The 27,802-nt window shown below is 42.5% G+C and overlaps 1 protein-coding gene across 4 annotated transcripts in view; it reads left to right on the top strand.

The window, feature by feature from the left end:
- MSRA (methionine sulfoxide reductase A) overlaps positions 1 to 27,802 on the top strand; it is a 342,166-nt gene that overhangs the window by 184,599 nt on the left and 129,765 nt on the right. For all 4 annotated transcript variants that reach the window (XM_069728387.1, XM_069728386.1, XM_069728388.1 and 1 more), the window contains one exon: positions 23,115 to 23,183. In XM_069728387.1, the coding sequence (XP_069584488.1) occupies positions 23,115 to 23,183 (69 nt within the window). The remainder of the gene's footprint in view (positions 1 to 23,114; positions 23,184 to 27,802) is intronic.

Below are 27,802 nucleotides of genomic sequence, written 5' to 3'. Positions count from 1 at the left end.
TACGGCGATAGATTGAAGAGGAGCGCGCCTGTGTTTGCATAACAAGATCCTGCAGCTTGTGATACGCAGGGTGGAGCATGTGCGCCTTCACCCTGCACCTCCGCTCTCCATGTCGTCCATTTGTCAAATCAACAAGCAACGGAATCACTAACGATGACAGCGGGAGGGAACCGCAGGTGATTGCACGTCAGGGGCCGCCCGCAGGACAACAACAAGGGCCTCGACTGCATTCACTGTCTGGCTGGAGGGGAGGGCGGGTTCTGGTCCAGGCCAGGGGTGGTCTTCTCAAAGGGCTGTGCAAAAGTTATAGGCAAGTGTGGGAAAAATGCTGCAAGGTTAGAATGGTTTAATAACTAGAAGTGATAATAGATTTATCACATGAATGAACAAAAGAGATATCTAAATCCCATCAATATCTGGTGATTGCCCGTCTCCTCCATCATCAGTATCTGGTAATTGCCCGTCTCCTCCATCATCAGTATCTGGTGACCGCCCGTCGCCTCCATCATCAGTATCTGGTGACCGCCCGTCTCCTCCATCATCAGTATCTGGTGACTGCCCGTCTCCTCCATCATCAGTATCTGGTGACTGCCCGTCTCCTCCATCATCAGTATCTGGTGACCGCCCGTCACCTCCATCATCAGTATCTGGTGACCTCCCGTCACCTCCATCATCAGTATCTGGTGACCGCCCGTCTCCTCCATCATCAGTATCTGGTAATTGCCCGTCTCCTCCATCATCAGTATCTGGTGACCGCCCGTCGCCTCCATCATCAGTATCTGGTGACCGCCCGTCTCCTCCATCATCAGTATCTGGTGACTGCCCGTCTCCTCCATCATCAGTATCTGGTGACCGCCCGTCGCCTCCATCATCAGTATCTAGTGACCGCCCGTCGCCTCCATCATCAGTATCTAGTGACCGCCCGTCGCCTCCATCATCAGTATCTGGTGACCGCCCGTCGCCTCCATCATCAGTATCTGGTGACCGCCCGTCGCCTCCATCATCAGTATCTGGTGACCTCCCGTCACCTCCATCATCAGTATCTGGTGACCGCCCGTCTCCTCCATCATCAGTATCTGGTGACCGTCTGTCTCCTCCATCATCAGTATCTGGTGACCGTCTGTCTCCTCCATCATCAGTATCTGGTGACCACCCGTCGCCTCCATCATCAGTATCTGGTGACCGCCCGTCGCCTCCATCATCAGTATCTGGTGACCGCCCGTCTCCTCCATCATCAGTATCTGGTGACTGCCCGTCACCTCCATCATCAGTATCTGGTGACCGTCCATCTTCTCCATCACTTCTCCTCGTCACTGGTACACAGGTTATGGAGGATCTCAGCAGGGGATTGTTCCAAACATCTTGGAGACCTGACCCCAGATCTTCTGTGTATCAGGCTTGTGCGGATCCTTCTGTCTCTTCATGTGATCCCAGACAGACGGGACGATGTGAGATCAGGGATCTGTGGGGACGGACCATCACCCCCAGGACTCCTGGTTCTTACTGACATTGGCGGGATGTTGGGGGACGTTGTTCTGCTATAGAATAAATTTGGAGCCGATCCGATTCCTCTCCGATGGCTGTACATGATGGGCAGTTGTCAGCCATACCGCTGACCTGCAGACTTATAGCTGAAGTATAATATTCTGGCTTAGCTTCCTGCAGTCACCACTAGGGGGAGCTGACTGCATTATTATTGAGTTCCATCTACAGACTATACTGTAGGCAGTCAGCTCCTCGGCTCCCTCTAGTGGTGGCTGCATGTAGCCAGTAGACACATGCTATGGCTTTCTTCAGCCATGGTCCGGGTGAATGCTTTGTTCTGGCAACTCAAAGCTAATTTAAGGCATTTCCATAAGTTTCATTTTCTGCATACATGACACTTTTCCAAAAAGATCAGTAGAAGGATATTATAAGAATAGTCAGCTGTATTCACAGAGTGGTGGTTTACAGAAAGTGGTGGGGACATAAGGTTGCACCATAACTACTGCCCTCACCGCCTGGGGTCACAGCGCAGCTACTGCGGCCATCACATGATCAGTGGGCTGTGGATGTAAGTGGAAATGGGGGCACCGTGGCCGTCGCTGTTATGGGGGCACTGTGGTTGTCACTAATATGGGGGCACTGTGGCTGTCGCTGTTATGGGGGCACTGTGGTTGTCACTAATATGGGGGCACTGTGGCTGTCGCTGTTATGGGGGCACTGTGGCTGTCGCTGTTATGGGGGCACTAAGGCTGTCGCTGTTATGGGGGCACTGTGGCTGTCGCTGTTATGGGGGCACTTTGGCTGTCGCTGTTATGGGGGCACTGTGGCTATCACTAATATGGGGGCACTGTGGCTGTCACTAATATGGGGGCACTGTGGCTGTCACTAATATGGGGGCACTGTGGCTGTCACTAATATGGGGGCACTGTGGCTGTCACTAATATGGGAGCACTGTGGCTGTCACTAATATGGGGGCACTGTGGCTGTCACTAATATGGGGGCACTGTGGCTGTCACTAATATGGGGGCACTGTGGCTGTCACTAATATGGGGGCACTGTGGCTGTCACTAATATGGGGGCACTGTGGCTGTCACTAATATGGGGGCACTGTGGCTGTCACTAATATGGGGGCACTGTGGCTGTCACTAATATGGGGGCACTGTGGCTGTCACTAATATGGGGGCACTGTGGCTGTCACTAATATGGTGGCACTGTGGCTGTCACTAATATGGTGGCACTGTGGCTGTCACTAATATGGGGGCACTGTGGCTGTCACTAATATGGTGGCACTGTGGCTGTCACTAATATGGGGGCACTGTGGCTGTCACTAATATGGGGGCACTGTGGCTGTCACTAATATGGGGGCACTGTGGCTGTCACTAATATGGGGGCACTGTGGCTGTCACTAATATGGGGGCACTGTGGCTGTCACTAATATGGGGGCACTGTGGCTGTCACTAATATGGGGGCACTGTGGCTGTCACTAATATGGGGGCACTGTGGCTGTCACTAATATGGGGGCACTGTGGCTGTCACTAATATGGTGGCACTGTGGCTGTCACTAATATGGGGGCACTGTGGCTGTCACTAATATGGGGGCACTGTGGCTGTCACTAAGATGGGGGCACTGTGGCTGTCACTAATATGGGGGCACTGTGGCTGTCACTAAGATGGGGGCACTGTGGCTGTCACTAATATGGGGGCACTGTGGCTGTCACTAATATGGGGGCACTGTGGCTGTCACTAAGATGGGGGCACTGTGGCTGTCACTAATATGGTGGCACTGTGGCTGTCACTAATATGGGGGCACTGTGGCTGTCACTAAGATGGGGGCACTGTGGCTGTCACTAATATGGGGGCACTGTGGCTGTCACTAATATGGGGGCACTGTGGCTGTCACTAATATGGTGGCACTGTGGCTGTCACTAATATGGTGGCACTGTGGCTGTCACTAAGATGGGGGCACTGTGGCTGTCACTAATATGGTGGCACTGTGGCTGTCACTAATATGGGGGCACTGTGGCTGTCACTAAGATGGGGGCACGTGTATTAGCATAGAGCATTTTGAGGATGTGACATATTTGATTGTCCGGTCTCCTTACACTTATCCCATCACGTTCTCCGGTGTCCTTTTCTGGACGCCTCCTGTAAGATGGCGCTGGAGGAGAATTCTACCAGAACTGGTTCCATAGAGGAAATAATCAGTTTTATGCTTTTTCCTGATTCACGCTTTAAAGTGCTATTTTCAGCGGATCCCAACACGCGATGGCAGCGAGGTCCTAATTATCTGCCGAGACGGGGCCGTAATGATCCCGCAGTTCTCGGGGGTCCCGCTCCTTACAGCGTCAGAATATGGAGCCTAAATATACCCGCGTAATGCGAGAGCAGCGGCTGATTAATAAAACATGCGGGATGTATATGGAATGTGGTAAATTACACGGATAAGCCGGCGACAGCTCCATAATGGGCCGCGTTTCAATAAAGATGGAGCATTAACTCCGCCGCTCCTCCAGTCTATTAATACAATGGCCTTTGTTTTACCGCAGCCCTGGTGTCGAGCATCCGTCAATACCATCTAGTCATGTATCTACAGAGGAGACGGCGATTGTGGAAACATCGATGAGTGGTTTTACTTCACTGTCATCAAAAGTGAAAAATAATAATATTCTTCAGTGTACCGTAATTGAAAAGCTTCAGTATTTCAGGTACAAAAAATACAGGAGAGAGGAAACCGACCAAATTCTGTATTCGATGAATATTATAAACCTGCCTCCTATGTACAAGAATATAACTGCTATAATACTGCCCCTATGTACAAGAATATAACTACTATAATACTGCTCCTATGTACAAGAATATAACTACTATAATACTGCCCCTATGTACAAGAATATAACTACTATAATACTGCCCCTATGTATAAGAATATAACTGCTATAATACTGCTCCTATGTACAAGAATATAACTACTATAATACTGCCACCTATGTACAAGAATATAACTGCTATAATACTGCTCCTATATACAAGAATATAAGTACTATAATACTGCCCCTATGTACAAGAATATAACTACTATAATACTGCCCCTATGTACAAGAATATAACTACTATAATACTGCCCCTATGTATAAGAATATAACTGCTATAATACTGCTCCTATGTACAAGAATATAACTACTATAATACTGCCACCTATGTACAAGAATATAACTGCTATAATACTGCTCCTATGTACAAGAATATAACTGCTATAATATTGCTCCTATGTACAAGAATATAACTACTATAATACTGGCCCCTATGTACAAGAATATAACTACTATATTACTGCTCCTATATACAAGAATATAACTACTATAATACTGCCCCTATGTACAAGAATATAACTGCTATAATACTGCCCCTATGTACAAGAATATAACTACTATAATACTGCTCCTATGTACAAGAATATAACTACTATAATACTGCCCCTATGTATAAGAATATAACTGCTATAATACTGCTCCTATGTACAAGAATATAACTACTATAATACTGCCACCTATGTACAAGAATATAACTGCTATAATACTGCTCCTATGTACAAGAATATAACTACTATAATACTGCCTCCTATGTACAAGAATATAACTGCTATAATACTGCTCCTATGTACAAGAATATAACTGCTATAATATTGCTCCTATGTACAAGAATATAACTACTATAATACTGCCTCCTATGTACAAGAATATAACTACTATAATATTGCTCCTATGTACAAGAATATAACTACTATAATACTGCCCCTATGTACAAGAATATAACTACTATAATACTGCCCCTATGTACAAGAATATAACTACTATAATACTACTCCTATGTACAAGAATATAACTGCTATAATACTACTCTTATGTACAAGAATATAACTGCTATAATATTGCTCCTATGTACAAGAATATAACTACTATAATACTGCCACCTATGTACAAGAATATAACTACTATAATACTGCCACCTATGTACAAGAATATAACTACTATAATACTGCCCCTATGTACAAGAATATAACTGCTATAATACTGCCCCTATGTACAAGAATATAACTACTATAATACTGCTCCTATGTACAAGAATATAACTACTATAATACTGCCCCTATGTATAAGAATATAACTGCTATAATACTGCTCCTATGTACAAGAATATAACTACTATAATACTGCCACCTATGTACAAGAATATAACTGCTATAATACTGCTCCTATGTACAAGAATATAACTACTATAATACTGCCTCCTATGTACAAGAATATAACTGCTATAATACTGCTCCTATGTACAAGAATATAACTGCTATAATACTGCTCCTATGTACAAGAATATAACTACTATAATACTGCCTCCTATGTACAAGAATATAACTACTATAATATTGCTCCTATGTACAAGAATATAACTACTATAATACTGCCCCTATGTACAAGAATATAACTACTATAATACTGCCCCTATGTACAAGAATATAACTACTATAATACTACTCCTATGTACAAGAATATAACTGCTATAATACTACTCCTATGTACAAGAATATAACTGCTATAATATTGCTCCTATGTACAAGAATATAACTACTATAATACTGCCACCTATGTACAAGAATATAACTACTATAATACTGCTCCTATGTACAAGAATATAACTACTATAATACTGCCCTTATGTACAAGAATATAACTACTATAATACTGGCCCCTATGTACAAGAATATAACTACTATAATACTGGCCCCTATGTACAAGACTATAACTACTATAATACTGGCCCCTATGTACAAGAATATAACTACTATAATACTGGCCCCTATGTACAAGACTATAACTACAATAATACTGGCCCCTATGTACAAGAATATAACTACTATAATACAGCTCCTATGTACAAGAATATAACTACTATAATACAGCTCCTATGTACAAGAATATAACTACTATAATACTGCTCCTATGTACAAGAATATAACTACTATAATACTGGCCCCTATGTACAAGACTATAACTACAATAATACTGGCCCCTATGTACAAGAATATAACTACTATAATACTGCTCCTATGTACAAGAATATAACTACTATAATACAGCTCCTATGTACAAGAATATAACTACTATAATACTGCTCCTATGTACAAGAATATAACTACTATAATACTGCTCCTATGTACAAGAATATAACTACTATAATACTGGCCCCTATGTACAAGACTATAACTACTATAATACTGGCCCCTATGTACAAGAATATAACTACTATAATACTGGCCCCTATGTACAAGACTATAACTACAATAATACTGGCCCCTATGTACAAGAATATAACTACTATAATACTGCTCCTATGTACAAGAATATAACTACTATAATACAGCTCCTATGTACAAGAATATAACTACTATAATACTTCTCCTATGTACAAGAATATAACTACTATAATACTGCTCCTATGTACAAGAATATAACTACTATAATACTGCTCCTATGTACAAGAATATAACTACTATAATACTGGCCCCTATGTACAAGACTATAACTACAATAATACTGGCCCCTATGTACAAGAATATAACTACTATAATACTGGCCCCTATGTACAAGAATATAACTACTATAATACAGCTCCTATGTACAAGAATATAACTACTATAATACTGGCCCCTATGTACAAGAATATAACTACTATAATACTGCCCCTATGTACAAGAATATAACTACTATAATACTGGCCCCTATGTACAAGAATATAACTACTATAATACAGCTCCTATGTACAAGAATATAACTACTATAATACTGGCCCCTATGTACAAGAATATAACTACTATAATACTGCCCCTATGTACAAGAATATAACTACTATAATACTGCCCCTATGTACAAGAATATAACTACTATAATACTGGCCCCTATGTACAAGAATATAACTACTATAATACTGCCCCTATGCACAAGAATATAACTGCTATAATACTGCCCCTATGTACAAGAATATAACTGCTATAATACTGCCCCTATGTACAAGAATATAACTACTATATTACTGCCCCTACAGTTAGGGCCAGAAATATTTGGACAGTGACACAATTTTCGCGAGTTGGGCTCTGCATGCCACCACATTGGATTTGAAATGAAACCTCTACAACAGAATTCAAGTGCAGATTGTAACGTTTAATTTGAAGGGTTGAACAAAAATATCTGATAGAAAATGTAGGAATTGTACACATTTCTTTACAAACACTCCACATTTTAGGAGGTCAAAAGTAATTGGACAAATAAACATAACCCAAACAAAATATTTTTATTTTCAATATTTTGTTGCAAATCCTTTGGAGGCAATCACTGCCTTAAGTCTGGAACCCATGGACATCACCAAACGCTGGGTTTCCTCCTTCTTAATGCTTTGCCAGGCCTTTACAGCCGCAGCCTTCAGGTCTTGCTTGTTTGTGGGTCTTTCCGTCTTAAGTCTGGATTTGAGCAAGTGAAATGCATGCTCAATTGGGTTTAGATCTGGAGATTGACTTGGCCATTGCAGAATGTTCCACTTTTTGGCAGTCATGAACTCCTGGGTAGCTTTGGCTGTATGCTTGGGGTCATTGTCCATCTGTACTATGAAGCGCCGTCCAATCAACTTTGCAGCATTTGGCTGAATCTGGGCTGAAAGTATATCCCGGTACACTTCAGAATTCATCCGGCTACTCTTGTCTGCTCTTATGTCATCAATAAACACAAGTGACCCAGTGCCATTGAAAGCCATGCATGCCCATGGCATCACGTTGCCTCCACCATGTTTTACAGAGGATGTGGTGTGCCTTGGATCATGTGCCGTTCCCTTTCTTCTCCAAACTTTTTTCTTCCCATCATTCTGGTACAGGTTGATCTTTGTCTCATCTGTCCATAGAATACTTTTCCAGAACTGAGCTGGCTTCTTGAGGTGTTTTTCTGTCTATTTTTGGTATTGATGAATGGTTTGCATCTAGATGTGAACCCTTTGTATTTACTGTCATGGAGTCTTCTCTTTACTGTTGACTTAGAGACAGATACACCTACTTCACTGAGAGTGTTCTGGACTTCAGTTGATGTTGTGAACGGGTTCTTCTTCACCAAATTAAGTATGCGGCGATCATCCACCACTGTTGTCATCCGTGGACGCCCAGGCCTTTTTGAGTTCCCAAGCTCACCAGTCAATTCCTTTTTTCTCAGAATGTACCCAACTGTTGATTTTGCTACTCCAAGCATGTCTGCTATCTCTCTGATGGATTTTTTCTTTTTTTTCAGCCTCAGGATTTTCTGCTTCACCTCAATTGAGAGTTCCTTTGACCGCATGTTGTCTGCTCACAGCAACAGCTTCCAAATGCAAAACCACACACCTGGAATCCACCCCTGACCTTTTAACTACTTCATTGATTACAGGTTAACGAGGGAGACGCCTTCAGAGTTAATTGCAGCCCTTGAAAAAGAGGACGCTATGCATTACAGAGCTATGATTCCTAAACCCTTTCTCCGATTTGGATGTGGAAACTATCATATTGCAGCTGGGAGTGTGCACTTTCAGCCCATATTATATATATAATTGTATTTCTGAACATGTTTTTGTAAACAGCTAAAATAACAAAACTTGTGTCACTGTCCAAATATTTCTGGCCCTAACTGTATGTACAAGAATATAACTGCTATAATACTGCCCCTATGTGCAAGAATATAACTACTATAATACTGCCCCCTATGTACAAGAATATAACTACTATAATTCTGCCCCTATGTACAAGAATATAACTACTATAATACTGCTCCTATGTACAAGAATATAACTACTATAATACGGCCCCTATGTACAAGAATATAACTACTATAATACGGCCCCTATTTACAAGAATATAACTACTATAATACTGCTCCTATGTATAAGAATATAACTGCTATAATACTGCCTCTATGTACAAGAATATAACTACTATAATACTGCTCCTTAAGTACAAGAATATAACTACTATAATACTGCTCCTATGTACAAGAATATAACTACTATAATACTGCCCCTATATACAAGAATATAACTACTATAATACTGCCTCTATGTACAAGAATATAACTACTATAATACTGCTCCTTATGTACAAGAATATAACTACTATAATACTGCTCCTTATGTACAAGAATATAACTACTATAATACTGCTCCTTATGTACAAGAATATAACTACTATAATACTGCCCCTATATACAAGAATATAACTACTATAATACTGCTCCTATGTACAAGAATATAACTACTATAATACTGCTCCTATGTACAAGAATATAACTACTATAATACTGCTCCTATGTACAAGAATATAACTACTATAATACTGCTCCTATGTACAAGAATATAACTACTATAATACTGCTCCCTATGTACAAGAATGTAACAAGATACAATTTACGTCTGTCTGATTTGACTTGTTCTCTTTACATTATGTAATTTATAGTTAACCCATTTTTACATTTTGGTTGATTTCTATTTTTCTTATTAAACGTGCTTTTAATTCTGCATCATTATGTGTTCACTATTCTAGACCTGGTGATTTCTGTGCGATATTACAGATACCGTATTCTGCAGATTTGTTAAATTTAGCCTTTTGAGGGCAGCAGAGGCTTGGATTTTGACACAGCCCTCATTCTGTACAGGATAATCTAATGATGTTGATTTCCTGAATGTTTTTGATAAGTGAAGTACCTGAAAAAAAAGAGAATGTGTTCGCTGAAAAGAGAGCGATTTTCAGCAGACAATCAGCTCTCTACGACGTTGTGTGCCTGCCCGGTGATTGTGTTTGCACAATATGCAACAATAAGGTTCTGTGTTAAACTGGTTCAGCAAAAATAATCTGCAGATCTCCGGACGTTTAATAATTGTAAAACCGCGTGTTCAAATTTCGACTAATTTCTGTGTATAAGAGGCGTGATTTAAGATTGTGGAGCCAATGCAAAATCTATAACACGGCCCCCCACTTTTCATGTGTCATATATAATACCGTAGTATTATAAAGAGTCAGTCACCCACTTTACCAATAATAGTGAAACAATATGTACTTTAATTTTTTTTCTTAAATTTCCACGATCACAAAATGGGGCTCTGATATGCCCAACCAGAATCGAGTTGTGGTCGTGCATGCTCCCTACTCTTCCATTTTTTTTTCTTTGTGGGACTACTGTTATGAAAGGCAATTCAGTACCACAATGGACATAGTGGTCAGAGCACATACAGTGATCTGACAATAACCCAAAATCATCCCTAATCCTCTCCAAACAACACTAGAGGCAGCCGTGGATTGCGCCTAACTCTGCCTATGCAACTCGGCACAGCCTGAGAAACTAACTAGCCTGAAGACAGAAAATAAGCCTACCTTGCCTCAGAGAAATACCCCAAAGGAAAAGGCAGCCCCCCACATATAATGACTGTGAGTTAAGATGAAAAGACAAACGTAGAGATGAAATAGATTCAGCAAAGTGAGGCCCGACTTTCTTAACAGATCGAGGATAGAAAAGGTAACTTTGCGGTCCACACAAAACCCTAAAGAAAACCACGCAAAGGGGGCAAAAAGACCCTCCGTACCGAACTAACGGCACGGAGGTACACCCTTTGCGTCCCAGAGCTTCCAGCAACAAATTAGACAAGCTGGACAGAAAAAAATAGCAAACAAATAGCAAAGAAGAACTTAGCTATGCAGAGCAGCAGGCCACAGGAATGATCCAGGGAAAAGCAAGTCCAACACTGGAACATTGACAGGAAGCCAGGATCAAAGCATCAGGTGGAGTTAAGTAGAGAAGCACCTAACGACCTCACCAGATCACCTGAGGGAGGAAACTCAGAAGCCGCAGTACCACTTCCCTCCACCAACAGAAGCTCACAGAGAGAATCAGCCGAAGTACCACTTGTGACCACAGGAGGGAGCTCTGCCACAGAATTCACAACAGACTATTGAAGATAGCCAGCGCTGCACTCGTATTTCTCCAGATACCCCATAGAGAATGATTGGAGCCGTGTTACGCATGATAGTTGAGAGGCCGTGAATTTCTTACCCCGATGCAACATTTGATATGTCAGGGCTGGCGCTACGTCATCTCTCTGACGTGACCACTGACTTGGTCGCTTAATCGTAGTGCTGCTAATCGATCCACTCCTCTCTAGTAATCATGATTGCTTATATTTGGATGCAGAAGTATAGTGCAATTTGACCAGAATGTGGTTAAAGTGGACAACCTCTGTAGAAGTGTCTTCATTAACCAGTTTTAAAGAAGACCTCAAAACCAGGAAGATAATGAAGTGACCATAATCGAGCTCACTACTTTTCCATTTTTTCTCTGTGGGACTACTGAAGAAAGCCAGCGCTGCACTCTTATTTCTCCAGACACCCCATATAGAAGGATTGGAGCTATGTTACACATGAGAGTTGAGAGGCCGTGAATTTCTTACTCCGATGCAACATTTAATATGTCAGGGCTGGCGCCACGTCATCTCTGCCACGTGACCACTGACTTGGTCACTGGATCGTAGTGCCGCTAATCAATCCGCTCCTCTCTAGTAATCATGATTGCTTATATTTGGACGCAGAAGTATAGGGCAATTTGACCAGAATGTGGTCAAAGTGGACAACCTCTGTAGAAGTGTCTTCATTAACCAGTTTTAAAGAAGACCTCAAAACCAGGAAGATAATGAAGTGACCATAATCGAGCTCACTACTCTTCCATTTTTTCTCTACGGGACTACTGAAGATAGCCAGTTCTGCACTCGTATTTCTCCGGACACCCCGAAGAGAATGATTGGAGCCGTGTTACGTATGATAGCTGGGAGACCCGTGAATTTCTTACCTACCGGCGTCCCCGATGCAACATTTGATATGTCTGGTCTGGCGCCAGATCCTCTGTGCAACTTGACCACTGACCTGGACGCTGAATCCTAGTGTCGCCAATCGATCCGCTCCTCTCTAGTAATCACGATTGACCACATTCTTGTCAAATTGCCCAAAACTTCTGCGTCCAAATATAAGCAAAGTGGACAACCTCTATAGAAGTGTCTTCATTAACCAGTTTTAGAGAAGACCTCAAAACCAGGACGATAATGAAGTGACCATACAAAAAGAGAATGGGTCAAAGTTTAAAAAGTGACACCTCCAGGCTCAGGAGTTACGAAGCTCTGAGTGGAGCATTTTATCATTAATGAGATGAAGCCTAATGATTTGCTGAGAAATTTCAAAAATTGAATCCCCCTAAAAATGGAATGATCTTCACGTTAAGAGCACAAAATAGAAAAGTTCCCTCTCATCTGTACTCTTATATTTCCATCAGCCCTATGGAGAATGAATTGAGCGGTGTTGTCCATGCGTGGCCACCACTTGATTCTGATGAGGCATTATTTTTGCGATGTGGCTACTGATGTGGATACTGGATCCAAGTGCCGTGAATTAATCCACTCATCTCCAGTATTTTTGATTGCTTATATCTGTACTCAACAGTTTAGGGTAATTTGACCACAATGTCCTCAAAGTGGACATCCTCCTTAGAAGTGTCTTCATTAACCAGTTTTGGAGAAAGCCTCAGAACCAGGATTGTAATGAAGGGACCAGCTAAAAAGAACAGTAGGAACGTGGAGGGGGACAAAGCTTAAGAAGTGACACCTCCTGGCTTAGGAGTGGAGCTCTTCATCATTAAGGGAAGGAACCCAACAATTTGCTGACGAATTCCAAGTAGTATCTCCTCAAAACACTGAGAGTCAAAAGCGGAATGATCCTACATTAAAGTCGGAAAAGAGGAAAGGTCCCTCTCAGTGGTATGAGGGTAATATCTTGGTAGATGATCATTTGTGTGGTTTCCTTGTAGGCTCTATAACATGGGCCTGTTCTTGTGTAAGTCTCACATCTCTTGAGTCATCGGTGCCTGATCTAATGGAGTGGAACGGGCAGAGAGAGGTGGATGGTAATTACCTATTGAGTCTCCAAGGGTCCAGATGAAAGTTGGGTACAGATTAGGAAGAACGAGCATCAAAAGGGAAGATTATGAATGAATGATCTGTTAACTCTTTTGTGGAACTGTGCATTTAGCAAACATGCAGTGGAGGGTTGTCTGGAGGAGTGTTCCGAAAGAAGAGCAGAAGCAAGTAGGTTTGTGAATGTAAATTAATGGTAAACTTATTAACCATTTAGACAAATGTTAATCAGACAACAGAGTCCAGCTGACTGCTGTGGATACTGGAGGAATCACTCACTTTTCTTTTTCAACCACATAGTGCCCTTGTCTCTGGCCTTTCAATAGACTGTGGTGGTTACTCAGCTTTTATAATGAAGTAAAGGGGTGTTCTCAAGTTCTTAAATTGCTTTAATTAGTAAGACAGCATGAACATTGGGAGTTTGTAACTGAGTTGCTTTTTCTATCTGTTGTTATTTTCCCACAATGAGAGCTTTTATAGTGTACAGCTCATTTCTATGGAGCCCCGCTTTCAAAACCCTGTCCAAGAGTGTAAAATTCTTACATTTCTGGAGAGGAGTTAACTCTTAACATCCCAGTAACCTCTCCAGCCAATTGATTTAATTTCTATACAGCAATTGGCTGCTCACCTCCTTCCTCTCCCTCTCAGCTTCTGAAGAGATGTAGCTATATATCACCAGCGTGGCAGCTTTCAATAGTTCTACTATTCAACATAAAGAGCCTGCTCTGCTAGAAAATAGGAGGTATTGAGATTGTAACGAGATTGCATTATTTTGAGCTGCTCACTTGAAAATGCCCCTTTAATCTGCTTGAAAAGTGACATTATAAATGTTACGGTTTTTTTTTCTTTACCCGAGGCCAAATTCAAAAATCCGTCAGGTTTAACACAGTCTGCGTTGAGACCGACCATAATATATGGATTGGCCGCAGGTCTCTTGACCTGAAATTATCAGCCTCATCCATTCCTATGAGGCTGTCAAGTTTCGTGTTACACATACGTTAGAATGAGGCTTTATACCGAACCTGAGTTACATCCTGTATTATACTCCAGAGCTGCACTCACTATTCTGCTGGTGCAGTCACTGTGTACATACATTACATTACTGATCCTGAGTTACATCCTGTATTATACCCCAGAGCTGCACTCACTATTCTGCTGGTGCAATCACTGTGTACATACATTACATTACTGATCCTGAGTTACATCCTGTATTATACCCCAGAGCTGCACTCACTATTCTGCTGGTGCAGTCACTGTGTACATACATTACATTACTGATCCCGAGTTACATCCTGTATTATACCCCAGAGCTGCACCCACTATTCTGCTGGTGCAGTCACTGTGTACATACATTACATTACTGATCCTGAGTTACATCCTGTATTATACCCCAGAGCTGCACTCACTATTCTGCTGGTGCAGTCACTGTGTACATACATTACATTACTGATCCTGAGTTACATCCTGTATTATACTCCAGAGCTGCACTCACTATTCTGCTGGTGCAGTCACTGTGTACATACATTACATTACTGATCCCGAGTTACATCCAGTATTATACCCCAGAGCTGTACTCACTATTCTGCTGGTGCAGTCACTGTGTACATACATTACATTACTGATCCTGAGTTACATCCTGTATCATACTCCAGAGCTGCACTCACTATTCTGCTGGTGCAGTCACTGTGTACATACATTACATTACTGATCCTGAGTTACATCCTGTATTATACTCCAGAGCTGCACTCACTATTCTGCTGGTGCAGTCACTGTGTACATATATTAGATTACTGATCCTGAGTTACATCCTGTATTATACCCCAGAGCTGCAGTCACTATTCTGCTGGTGCAGTCACTGTGTACATACATTACATTACTGATCCTGAGTTACATCCTGTATTATACCCCAGAGCTGCACTCACTATTCTGCTGGTGCAGTCACTGTGTACATACATTACATTACTGATCCTGAGTTACATCCGGTATTATACTCCTGAGCTGCACTCACTATTCTGCTGGTGCAGTCACTGTGTACATACATTACATTACTGATCCTGAGTTACATCCTGTATTATACTCCAAAGCTGCACTCACTATTCTGCTGGTGCAGTCAGTGTACATACATTACATTACTGATCCTGAGTTACATCCTGTATTATACCCCAGAGCTGCACTCACTATTTTGCTGGTGCAGTCACTGTGTACATACATTACATTACTGATCCTGAGTTACATCCTGTATTATACTCCAGAGCTGCACTCGCTATTCTGCTGGTGCAGTCACTGTGTACATATATTACATTACTGACCCTGAGTTACATCGTAGAATCATAGAATGTTAGAGTTGGAAGGGACCTCCTGGGTCACTGGTCCAACCCCCAGCTCAAAGCAGGATTCTATAAATCATCCCTGACAGATGTCTGTCCTGCCTGTTTGAAGACTTCCATTGAAGGAGAACTCACCACCTCTCGTGGCAGCCTGTTCCACTCATTGATCACCCTCACTGTCAAAAAGTTTTTTCTAATATCTAATCTGTGTCTCATCCCATTCAGTTTCATCCCATTGCTTCTCGTCTTTCCTTGTGCAAATGAGAATAAAGATGATCCTTCTACAATGTGACAGCCCTTGAGATATTTGTAGACAGCTATTAAGTCTCCTCCCAGTCTTCTTTTTTGGAAACTAATCATTCCCAAATCCTGTAACCGTTCCTTATAGGACATGGTTTGCAGACTGGTCACCATTCTGGTCGCTCTTTGAACTTGCTCCAGTTTGTTGATGTGTTTTTTTTTTTTTTTTTTAAATGTGGTGCCCAGAACTGGACACAGTATTCTAGATAAGGTCTGACCAAAGAGGAGTAGAGGGCAATAATGACTTCACGTGATCTACACTGTTTGCTTCTGTTAATACATCCCAGAATTGCATTTGCCTTTTTTGTTGCTGCATCACACCGTTGTCTCATGTTCAGTCTGTGATCTATTAGTATACCCAAGTCTTTTTCACATGTGCTGTTGCTTAGTTCTATTCCTCCCATTCTGTAAATGATTTTTTTCATTTTTATTTCCCAGATGTAGTACTTTGCATTTTTCCCTATTAAAAAAGCATTCTGTTAGTGGCTGCCCACTGCTCCAGTTTATTTATGTCTTTTTGAATCCTCTCTCTCTCCCTTCTCTAGTATTAGCTATCCCTCCTTTGTGTCATCAGAAAATGTAATCCGTGTACCTTCAATTCCTCCATCTAAATCATTGATAAAGATGTTGAACAGTACAGGGCCCAGGACAGAACCCTTTGGTACCCCAGTTGAGACATTCTTCCAACTGGATGTGCAGCCATTTACGACCACTCTTTGGGTCCAATCACTAAGCCAGTTATGAATCCACCCAACAGTTTGTCTTGTCCATTCCATACTTTGTCATTTTTTCAATAAGGATGGTGTGAGATACTTTGTCAAATGCTTGGCTGAAGTCAAGATATACTATATCTACAGCATTTCCCTGATCCACTCAGTCAGTGATTCTGTCATAGAAGGAAATTAAGTTAGTCTTACATGACTTATTAGTTACAAACCCATGCTGACTCTGGTTAATCACTTCATTCTTGTCCAGGTACTTGCATACATGTTTAATAATTTGTTCAAAGATCTTTCCTGGTATAGATGCCAGACTCATCGGCCTAAAGTTCCCTGGGTCCACCTTCTTGTCTTTTTGAAGATAGGAACAACATTTGCCCTTTTCCAGGCTTTTGTGATTTTTCCTGTTCTCCAAGAATTTTCAAAGATTATGGAGAGTGGTTCAATTTTTTTTCTCCTATCTCCTTCAGTACTCTGGGGTGTAATTCATCTGGACCTGGAGACTTGAATTCATTTATGTTAGATAAGTGCTTCCTCACTATCTCTCTGTTTATAGATATCCTGGATTCTTCTATTCTTTTATTAGGACAGTGAAGATCAGTTTACCGTAGACACACTTTATTTCCCCCAAATTTGGGGGGGGGGGGAATGGGGGTTCGTATTACAAAGCGGATATACCGCTCACCGTTACTTTTGCAGGCTGGGATGAGGAGGTGTCTGCTGCTTCTGCCCAGGGCGTCTACGGTGCTGCGGGGGTCTCTGCTGACATTTTGTGAAAGGCCAAAGCCCCCCGGCAGTTTACCCATGCTTTCCTGTGCGACGGACTTCAGGAAAATGGCCGCCGGGAGGCGTCGCATGCGCAGATAGATATCAGGAGATGAGATTTAAGCTCTGAGATCTCATTTGTCCAAATCTTGGTCTCAAGATCTCCATCTGCGCATGCGCCGCCTCCCGGCGGCCATTTTCCCGGAGTCCACCGCACAGGAAAGCATGGACGAACTGCCGGGGGGCTCTGACCTTTCACAAAATGTCGACGGAGCCCCCTTGCAGCACAGGACACCTGCACCCCAGCCTGCAGCAACGCTCCACTCCTGCCTCCTCCAGCAGCGACCCTGGGACCCCGCTTCACCGCAGCCACCACTCCCGGTAGGCAATAAGAAACATGTATTATAAGAAGCACCACCAATTTATTAAAAAAAAAAGTTTTTTTCCTATTTTTCTCCAAATTTGGGGTGCGTCTTACAAATTGAAAAATATGGTATATATTGTATTGTAATATAACCCAGAGCTGCACTCACTATTCTGCTGGTGCAGTCACTGTGTATTTTCTAGTCATCGTCAATTGTTCTTTTATTTTGGTTTCCTCTTTCAAAAAACTTTCCGTCTTTCTTTTTTTCCCATTTGGTTGTTCAAGGGCGGCTAAGCAAGGACGTTGTCTTGTCTCGGTGACTCTCATCTAGACAGTTTTACAGATGTAAGAACAAAGAATCAATTAAAATCAGTTTAATGGGCTGTGAAAATGGTTGTGTGGCTGATTTTTTTTTTGAGCAGAGGGCGCTGCACATTCTAATGAAGTAGGGAGGTGGCTGCTTCTCCTCTACCTGCAAACACAAACATTCGGCGGCTGATTCTCGCTGCAGGGACCTGACACGGGTGACACAACAGCGAGATTAGGGAAGAACTCATCTCAGGCAAGAAAATGGTTGTAACCGTCAATAGAGAAGAAATTCGGAGAAATCATCATTGGCCACCGCTCGTTCCCGATCCCCAGGCCTCAGTGACAGCTCACGTCACGATGTCTCCAATGGTAAATACTGGTGACGGATTCAGCGTACAGGACTGATGTAAGAGGCAATCATGGATGATGGGTGTTGGGAACCTTGTATGTGAACACTAAATACAGAAAAGTATTGGGACACATCGTAGTCATTGAATTCCAATTTCTCATTCAGTCCCATAACCCCCCCCCCCCCGGTGTATAACATCTGGCCTCTCGCTCACCGGTGTATAGCATCCGTCCCCTCGATGTATAGCATCCAGCCCCTCGATGTATAGCATCCAGCCCCTCGATGTATAGCATCTGGCCACTCCATGTATAGCCTCCGGCCCCTCCATGTATAGCATCCGTCCCCTCGATTTATAGCAGGGGTGGGGAACCCTCGCCCTCCAGCTGTGGGAGAACTACAATTCCCAGCATGTCTCAACTGCTGCAAGTTGCTAGGGCATGCTGGGAGTTGTAGTTTTATAACAGCTGGAAGACCAAGGTTCCCCACCCCTGATTTATAGCATCCGTCCCCTCGGTGTATAGCATCCGGCCCCTCCATGTATAGCATCCAGCCTCTCGATGTATAGCATCTGGCCACTCCATGTATAGCCTCCGGCCCCTCCATGCATAGCATCCGTCCCCTCGATTTATAGCATCCGTCCCCTCGGTGTATAGCATCCGGCCCCTCCATGTATAGCATCCGGCCCCTCGATGTATAGCATCCGGCCCCTCGATGTATAGCATCCGTCCCCTCGATGTATAGCATCCGTCCCCTCGATGTATAGCATCCGGCCCCTCGATGTATAGCATCCGGCCCCTCGATGTATAGCATCCGGCCCCTCGATGTATAGCATCCGGCCCCTCGATGTATAGCATCCGGCCCCTCGATGTATAGCATCCGGCCCCTCGGTCTATAGCATCCGGCCCCTCGGTCTATAGCATCCAGCGCCTCGGTCTATAGCATCCAGCGCCTCGATGTATAGCATCCGGCCCCTCGATTTATAGCATCCGGCCCCTCGATGTATAGCATCCGGCCCCTCGGTGTATAGCATCCGTCCCCTCGGTGTATAGCATCCGGCCCCTCGGTGTATAGCATCCGGCGCCTCCGTGTATAACATCCGGCCCCTCCGTGTATAACATCCGGCCCCTCGCCCCAGGTGTATAATCTCTGCCCCCCACCATGCCGTCTGCCTTTACTAACACATGACAGAGCTGCCGGTGGTGCAGAGCTCACGGATACCAGTGCGATCCCATTAATAGGAGCCACTGGGGTAACAAGTCCGTTTATGAAATTACTTCCTTCCTAATGTTCTCTCATCACCTGTGAGTGATATTATTGAGAAGTGGAAGGAACCGTAGCTACAAGGCGGGGGGGGGGGTCAAGTGCTGAGGAGCAGAGGGCAGAAGAGTCACCACCGCTCTGCTGACCCCATAACTGCAGAGCCGAGACCTCCTCTGATATCAGTACAAACAGTGCGCATCAGCCTGGAGCTTCACGGCCGAGCAGCTGCATGCAGCCGTACATCACCAAGCGCAATGCCGAGCGTCAGATGGAGCGGTGTAAAGCTGCTACTACTGGACTCTGGAGGAGACGTGTTCTGTGTAGTGACGGATCACACTTTTTTTTATCTGCGTCTGATGTACTGCCCACTGTTCAGATGATGGAGGAGGATAATTATATGGGCCTTTCTCAGGGGTCGGCATTGGGCCATTATCAGGGGTCAGCATTGGGCCCTTAGCTCCAGTGATGGGAAATCTTAATCTTCAGCACAAGACATTGTGGACAATTGTAGCTTCTGCTTGGTGGGAACAGTTCGCCCTTTTCTGCTCCCCATGACTGTGCCCAGTGTACCAGCAAAATAAATACTTTTCACAATTGTAAAGTATCGCTTTAATGCAGGTATAATTAGTTTGGGTTGTGAATTTCTGCCGACAGAGTCCCTTTAATCTCCGTACTTCTTAGTCTGACTTTTCTTTTCCCGCTTTCACCCTACGTTGCTTCGGATGTGTTGCCTACAAGCTATAGTTCTTGGGGTGCAGTTGACTTCATCATTCACGTGCTGTTGTTTCTGTGTCTTGCTGAACATGCACCCTTCTTATATTTCGCGGATGAGTCCCATGTGGTGCCGAGAGGACAGGCTTACGCTTCCACTATATATTTGTATTTGGCGGATTCATAAAACCGCCTGTTACTATATTATATGGAAAAGCTCCACAAAGTAGAAAAAAAAATCAGACTCCTCCATTAAAAGCTCCGTCCACGAATTGTGTATCCAGTAAATGAGCCTGGAATCTGGCCTCTCGGTGAAACGCGTCGCTGGCGGTATTATTATGAGCGATATCACTGAGAGGTGGAGAAAGGTCAGCGCAATCTCTTCTAATTGAATTCCGCGCTGAATCCCGGAGATCCCAGGGTGTTTTATTGATGAAGGCAAAATATCTGTTTTAAATTATACATTAACATTTCTCTGGTAACGTTACTCCTGCGGAGCTGTAATCCTGCAGCCAGGAACGTTTTAATGGGCCCTTAATCCTTTATTAATAAAAAGAGAGAAAATATAAATTGAGCCTCATGCTAAAGGGATGGAGAACGTGCGAGGGTTTTTTGAACGTTTATTTACATCGCTCCTACATGTGCTGTAATCCCATCAGATCCCGGACACAGCAGGGATTCTTCATATCCCTCACACTTCTGGGACAATATCGGGGCAAACAATTCACCTCTCGTTGTGTTATAGCAATAGTGAAGACGCCAAAATAATCCTACAGATATGACATTATGGGGGTCCTACAAGTATGGGGAATCCTACAAGTATGAGGAGTATGGGGGAGTCCTACAAGTATGGGGAATTCTACAAGTATGAGGAGTATGGGGGGATCCTACAAGTATGGGGAGTCCTACAAGTATGAGGAATCCTACAAGTATGAGGAGTATGGGGGGATCCTACAAGTATGGGGAGTCCTACAAGTATGGGGAATCCTACAAGTATGAGGAGTATGGGGGGATCCTACAAGTATGGGGAGTTCTACAATTATGAGGAATATGGGAGATCCTACAAGTATGGGGAGTCCTACAAGTATGGGGAATCCTACAAGTATGGGACTATGCGGGATCCTACAAGTATGGGGAGTCCTACAAGTATAAGGAATATGGGGATACTACAATTATGGGGAGTCCTTCAAGTATGAGGAATATAGGGATACTACAGTTATGGGGAGTCCTTCAAGTATGGGGAGTCCTACAAGTATGGGGAATCCTATAAGTATGGGACTATGGAGGATCCTACAAGTATGGGACTATGGGGGATCCTACAAGTATAAGAAGATGGGGAGTCCTACAAGTATGAGGAAAAATGGGAGATCCTACAAGTATTGGTAGTCCTTCAAGTATGAGGAATATGGGGGATCCTACAAGTATAGGGAGTCCTACAAGTATGGAACTATGGGGGATCCTACAAGTATGGGGGATCCTACAAGTATGGGGAATCCTACAAGTATGGGACTATGCGGGATCCTACAAGTATGGGGAGTCCTACAAGTATGAGGAATATTGGGATACTACAATTATGGGGAGTCCTTCAAGTATGAGGAATATAGGGATACTACAGTTATGGGGAGTCCTTCAAGTATGGGGAGTCCTACAAGTATGAGGAATCCTATAAGTATGGGACTATGGAGGATCCTACAAGTATGGGACTATGGGGGATCCTACAAGTATGGGAAGATGGGGAGTCCTACAAGTATGAGGAAAAATGGGAGATCCTGCAAGTATTGGTAGTCCTTCAAGTATGAGGAATATGGGGGATCCTACAAGTATGGGGAGTCCTACAAGTGTGAGACTATGGGGGATCCTACAAGTATGGGGAGTCCTACAAATATGGTGGAATCCTACAAGTATGGGACTATGGGAGATCCTACAAGTATAGGACTATAGGGAATCTTACAATTTTGGGACCGTGGGGGATCCTACAAGTATTGGGGAGTCCCACAGGTATGGGGAATCCTACAATTATCTCCAATATGGGGAATGCTACAAGTATGGGACTATGGGGAGTTCTACAAGTATGGCACTATGGGGAATACTACAAGTATGTGGAGTCCTACAAGTATGGGTAAGGGGAGGGCATATTTAGACATCTCTTTTATTCATGTGAGGAAATCATTTAGTTTAGACATCCGATCTGTTGATATTATGTGGGATATTAGTTACTGTTGTCCGTATTTTGTGTCTGTTCTGTTTGTTTTTTTTGCTGTTTTTTTTTATTTATTTTTTTTTGTTTTTATTACTTTTTTGTTTGCTGTTCCAAATTTATTTTTAAAGGGATGTTGATGAGTCCTTACTGACCCGATTGAGTTACGGTCATCAGTATTTTACTGTATTTTTGATTGCAGGAATTGTGATAATTTGTCCTGTTGTTAAATAAAAACATATTATTTAGTTTTTGTCTTTTATTACATCCATACATCTTACCGCTATACTTACTTGACCTTGTGTGTTATGTTTTTCAGATAAACACCACGTCAATGGAAATTCAATGGTCGAACCATTTCCCGAAGGAACACAGATGGCGATATTTGGTAAGTAACTATAAAAAAAATCGAGAAAATTCTGGACTAACCAATATCAGGGCTATGCCGCCAGCTTTTTTCTCACCTTGTCAGTAGGATGTACTGATAATCAGAGACTTCTGTTTGTCGAGCAGTAATCTCAATACTGATCTGATCATCTGTGATCTATGGTGAAACCTTACAAGTGTTGGGTTTCTCTGCAGCGCCACCACAGGTGAAATTAGGCATGACGCAATTTCCATAAAAATCAATTAATTGTCCATTGAAAGTGCACTGAAAAAGTAATAATTATACCCCTTGAGCTTTTCCACATTTTTTTTCACGTTGTACCCGCAAATTTAAATGTATTTTATTGGGATTTTATGTGATATCAACACAAAGCAGCAAGTATTTGTGATGTGTAAAGAAGACGATACAGAGTTTCATTTTAAAAATATATACCTGAAAATTGTGATGTGCATTTGTATTCAGCCCCCCTGTAGGCTGATACCCTTAAATAAAATCCTGAGAGACCAATTGCCTCCAGAAGTCACATAAATAGTAAATTGAGTCCAGCTGGGTGTAATTTCTTCTCAGTATAACTACAGATGTTCTTTGAAGGCTTCAGAGGTTTGTGTGAGAACATCAGAGATCAAACAGCATCATGAAAACCAAGGAGCTCACCGGACAGGTCAGGGATAAAGTTGTGGGGAAGAGTAAAGCTGGGTTAGGTTATTAAAAAATAGCCCAAGCTCTAAACATCTCACGGAGCACTGTTCAGTCCATCATCTGAAAATGTAAGGAGTATGGCACAACTGAAAATCTACGAAGACATGGCTGTCCACCTAAACTGACATCCCAAGCAAGGCGAGCCTTAATTATAGAAGCAGACAAGCGGCCCATCGTCACTCTGCAGGAGCTGCAGAGATCCACAGCTCAGGTGGGAAAAATCTGTCCACAGGACAACTATTAGTCATATACTCCACAAATCCAACCTTTATGGAAGAGTGGCAAGAAGAAGCCATTTTCAAAAGCAAGTCATAAGAAATCCCGTTTGCAGTTTGTAAGAAGCCATGTACGGGACACAATGAGCATATGGAAGAAGAGGCCCTGGTCAGATGTGACCAAAGAAGAACTTTTGGGGATAAATGCAAAATGCTATGTTTGATGGAAAACGAACACAATGCATCACCCTGAAAACACCATCCCCACTGTCACACATGGTGGTGGCAGCATCGTGCTGTGGGGAGGGGAGCAGAGGCAGGGAAGCTGGTCAGAGTTGATGGGAAGATGTATGGAGCGGAATACAGAGCAATCTTGGAGGAAAACCTGTTAGAGGCTGCAAAACACTTGAAACTGGTGCGTAGGGTTCACCTTCCAGTAGGACAACGGCCCTATGTGACAAGACGTGGAAATTGACGATCACAGACGTCTCACTGAGCGAGAGCGAGTATGCAAAGACGGAGGAGCAAAATGTCACCTCTAGATGTGCAAAGCTGGAGGGACAGACCCCAAGAGACTGCAGCAGTAACTACGGCAAAAGGTGGTCCTACAGAGTAGTGACTCAGGGGGGCTGAATATAAATGCACGGCACAATTTTCAGATTAAAATATTTCAAATAATTAGAAAACCCCCTGTATCATTTCCTTTACACCTCACACTTACCCGCTACTTTTGTGTTGTATCACTTAAAATCCCAATAAAATACATTTGGGTTTGTGGGTATAACAGGGAAAAATTTGGAAAAATTCACTGGGTATGAAGATTTTTCCAGGGCACTGTATCTAGTCCTCCAGAGGATGAAGACCCTCTTTGTAGCAGCTTTGACTGATTGATAAGAGACTGTATATTGGCCATTGTGAATTTATATGCAATAAATTAAAAATATTTTGGATTTTTTTTTTATGAAGGTCAGCCGCTCTCCACTGCCAGTAGTTTCCGTAATTCGCCTTGTTTTTTAAGGATCCGCTTAGAGGTCGATTAATAGCAAATTTACGATTTTGAATGATTATTTTGGATTCATTATTCCCTTTGTTTAATGAAAATAAGGAATTCACACTTTTAATAATCGACCGTGCGCCCCCCCTACCCCGATGCAAAGAAATGAGATCTAAATTGGGGCGGACGGAGTTGGACTAATAACGTCACCCCCCCCCCCTCCAGCAAAACGAGGTGGATGGAGGATTAGTTTAACTTAATGAAGGTGGTGTAATTACACCGGAGGCGTGGACTCTGTGTGAGAATTCTCTGATGTCTCACTTCGGAAAACATTCGACTCCAACCATGGTCTCCAGGCAGTGAGACCACCCTAAAATTATTCTCAAAGGCTTCCTTCGGAAACTCTCGGAAAACTCTTTTGAAAAAGATTATGAAAAACGCCTACGAAAAGAAGACAAAAAAAAAAAAGTATCACTTGTATAAAGTGGCGCCTGATATGGAATAAACTCCAAACTAAGCAGCGGCCAATCAGAAGGCTGCAAAACGCTCTTCGGGGGCGGGGGGAAGAAAACTTCCAAAAGTTCAGCACAGTTTCTGGTGACAAATTTTCTGGCAGAAGACACATTAGGAAACTATTTCCTCCTGGAGTTTTGTAATAGTGAAGCGTTATGTTCTGAAGGCCCCAAAAATGAACATTTTAGGCATCTAGTAAATGTTGAAGACTTTCTTTCGGAAGGAACTTTATTGCAAGGCATTGTACGTCAGAATAATTGAATCATGCTTTTTCTTTTCCATTAAATCCAGTATAGTACAGCTTGGCAGCGATAATTATTTAATTCCTATGACATAATATCTCTAGGAACGGATCTTTGAACTTTTTTCCCCTCTGTTCTCCCCGCGCGCGCCTCCATCGTGTCCTTGGCAGAGCAGCCGCTGCAGCGCCGCTTCAGTTCTCGTACATACAAAATGTGCAAACACAGTCATACAATTAAAAAAAATAAAAAAAACAACTCATATTCATAATGCCGTGTCACACAGAGCCAAAAAAAAAAAAAAGCCGTAGCCAACCCCCGCACTATGGTATTGAACGTCAGGCACAAAGGAAAGCCGCCATCTTTTGCTGGAACATTTTCCGCACAGGTTTTCGAGTGGATTTTCTGCTTTGTTTTAACCTTTTTATATGTTTTATATCATATATACATATGAAAAAAAACTAACAATGGTAAATCCAATAAATAAGATCCTCCAAGTTGGCCTTGTGCATTGGCAGCTCAGGAAGTTACTATAAGACTGATTATAATTAACATAATTTTATATGTTTTGGCCCCCCTCCTGGAAAAAAACAACATACCCCTCCCCCACATGATCATTAACTCTGAAACATAGGAGATTTCATTTTATACTAATTTATACAAGTAAATAGATTCTATCAAAATCCACCACTTTACCATAATAGAAGGGTTTAAAGTTCCTCGTTTTTTTTTTGTTTTTTTTTAATTCCCGCAAGTTTTGTGCTTTGTGTTTTGTTGTTAATTTTTAATCCGGCATATACATTTCCAGAGATATGGGCACTTTTATATTTAGCGCTAATTTTTACAGTATTTACAAGGAGATACGACTCACAAGATTCCTCGGGGGCGTGTCTTTAGACTTCACTGTATAATTAGCTGTGAAAAACGCCCCCGAGGGAAAGATCATTTATTTTTTTTTATTTATCTATTGTTCGTTCGCTCTAAAAACATTTCACAGAACACGTACTTGGAAAATAGAAGTCTGATTGAGACCTCCGCTATACATATAAGCCTGATGTCGGCCTCCGCAGCCGATATTGATCGGTTCGGACGACACTCCGATGGGTCGGGGGGAGATGTCCTATTTCGGACTGTCGATCTCTTTGTTCTCTCAGAGATAAGTCCACAACGCAGATGTCTCTTTCTCGTAGAGAACACAAGAACACTCGGCTCATTAGTGAGACTCGGCTAAATCATCGGCCAGCAGCCCTCCACTATTTATGGCCGGCTTAAGTTTACACCACCTATCGGTTGACTTTCTTTATGGCCCAAATCGGTGCTCATATATTGGGTCACACTCTTTCCCACAAAGCCACACCATTGTCAATCAATAAGTGGCTCTAAAATGAGTCCTCTTACTCTCTGACAGTATTTAAATACTGAAAGGAGCATTATACGGCCTATAAGTCTCCTTACACCAGCTTGGCGCTCTGCACAAAGAGAAACTTTACCCTTGATACCTCGTTGGACCCAGCCAAACCCTCGATATTCCGTCAGAGGTTTCTCACCCAGCCAAACCAATTCTCTCAAGCTCTGCACTGATGGGAGGCAAAAACCCCGAAACCCGTCTCAGTGAATGGAGTTTCTTGGTTTGGCCTCTTAGTCATTAGTCATATGGCAAGGCTTGTTAAAGGATTTGTCATCTCCAAAACATTCTGACTGACGTCTTTCTTTCTGAAGAGGCTATTTGCATATTTTAACTCTGAGAATAAATGTGACTTTTTTTTTTTTTTTTTATCCTGGGAAGAAAATCACCCGAATTCTGGCAGTAACTTCCCTTATTGTCACATAGAGAAGACCGGAACCATTTCTATTGATCATTTTATATATTTGCTTTGTACTGTTTTCATTTGCTGTTTATAATTTTTCTTTTATGTGATTACAATTTTTATTTTTTTTAACTTTTTTTTTTGACCAGTC

This window comes from Ranitomeya imitator, chromosome 5 (assembly GCF_032444005.1).
Source record: "Ranitomeya imitator isolate aRanImi1 chromosome 5, aRanImi1.pri, whole genome shotgun sequence".
Taxonomy (NCBI): Eukaryota; Metazoa; Chordata; class Amphibia; order Anura; family Dendrobatidae; genus Ranitomeya; species Ranitomeya imitator.
This window is presented reverse-complemented; position numbering and strand designations above follow the sequence as displayed.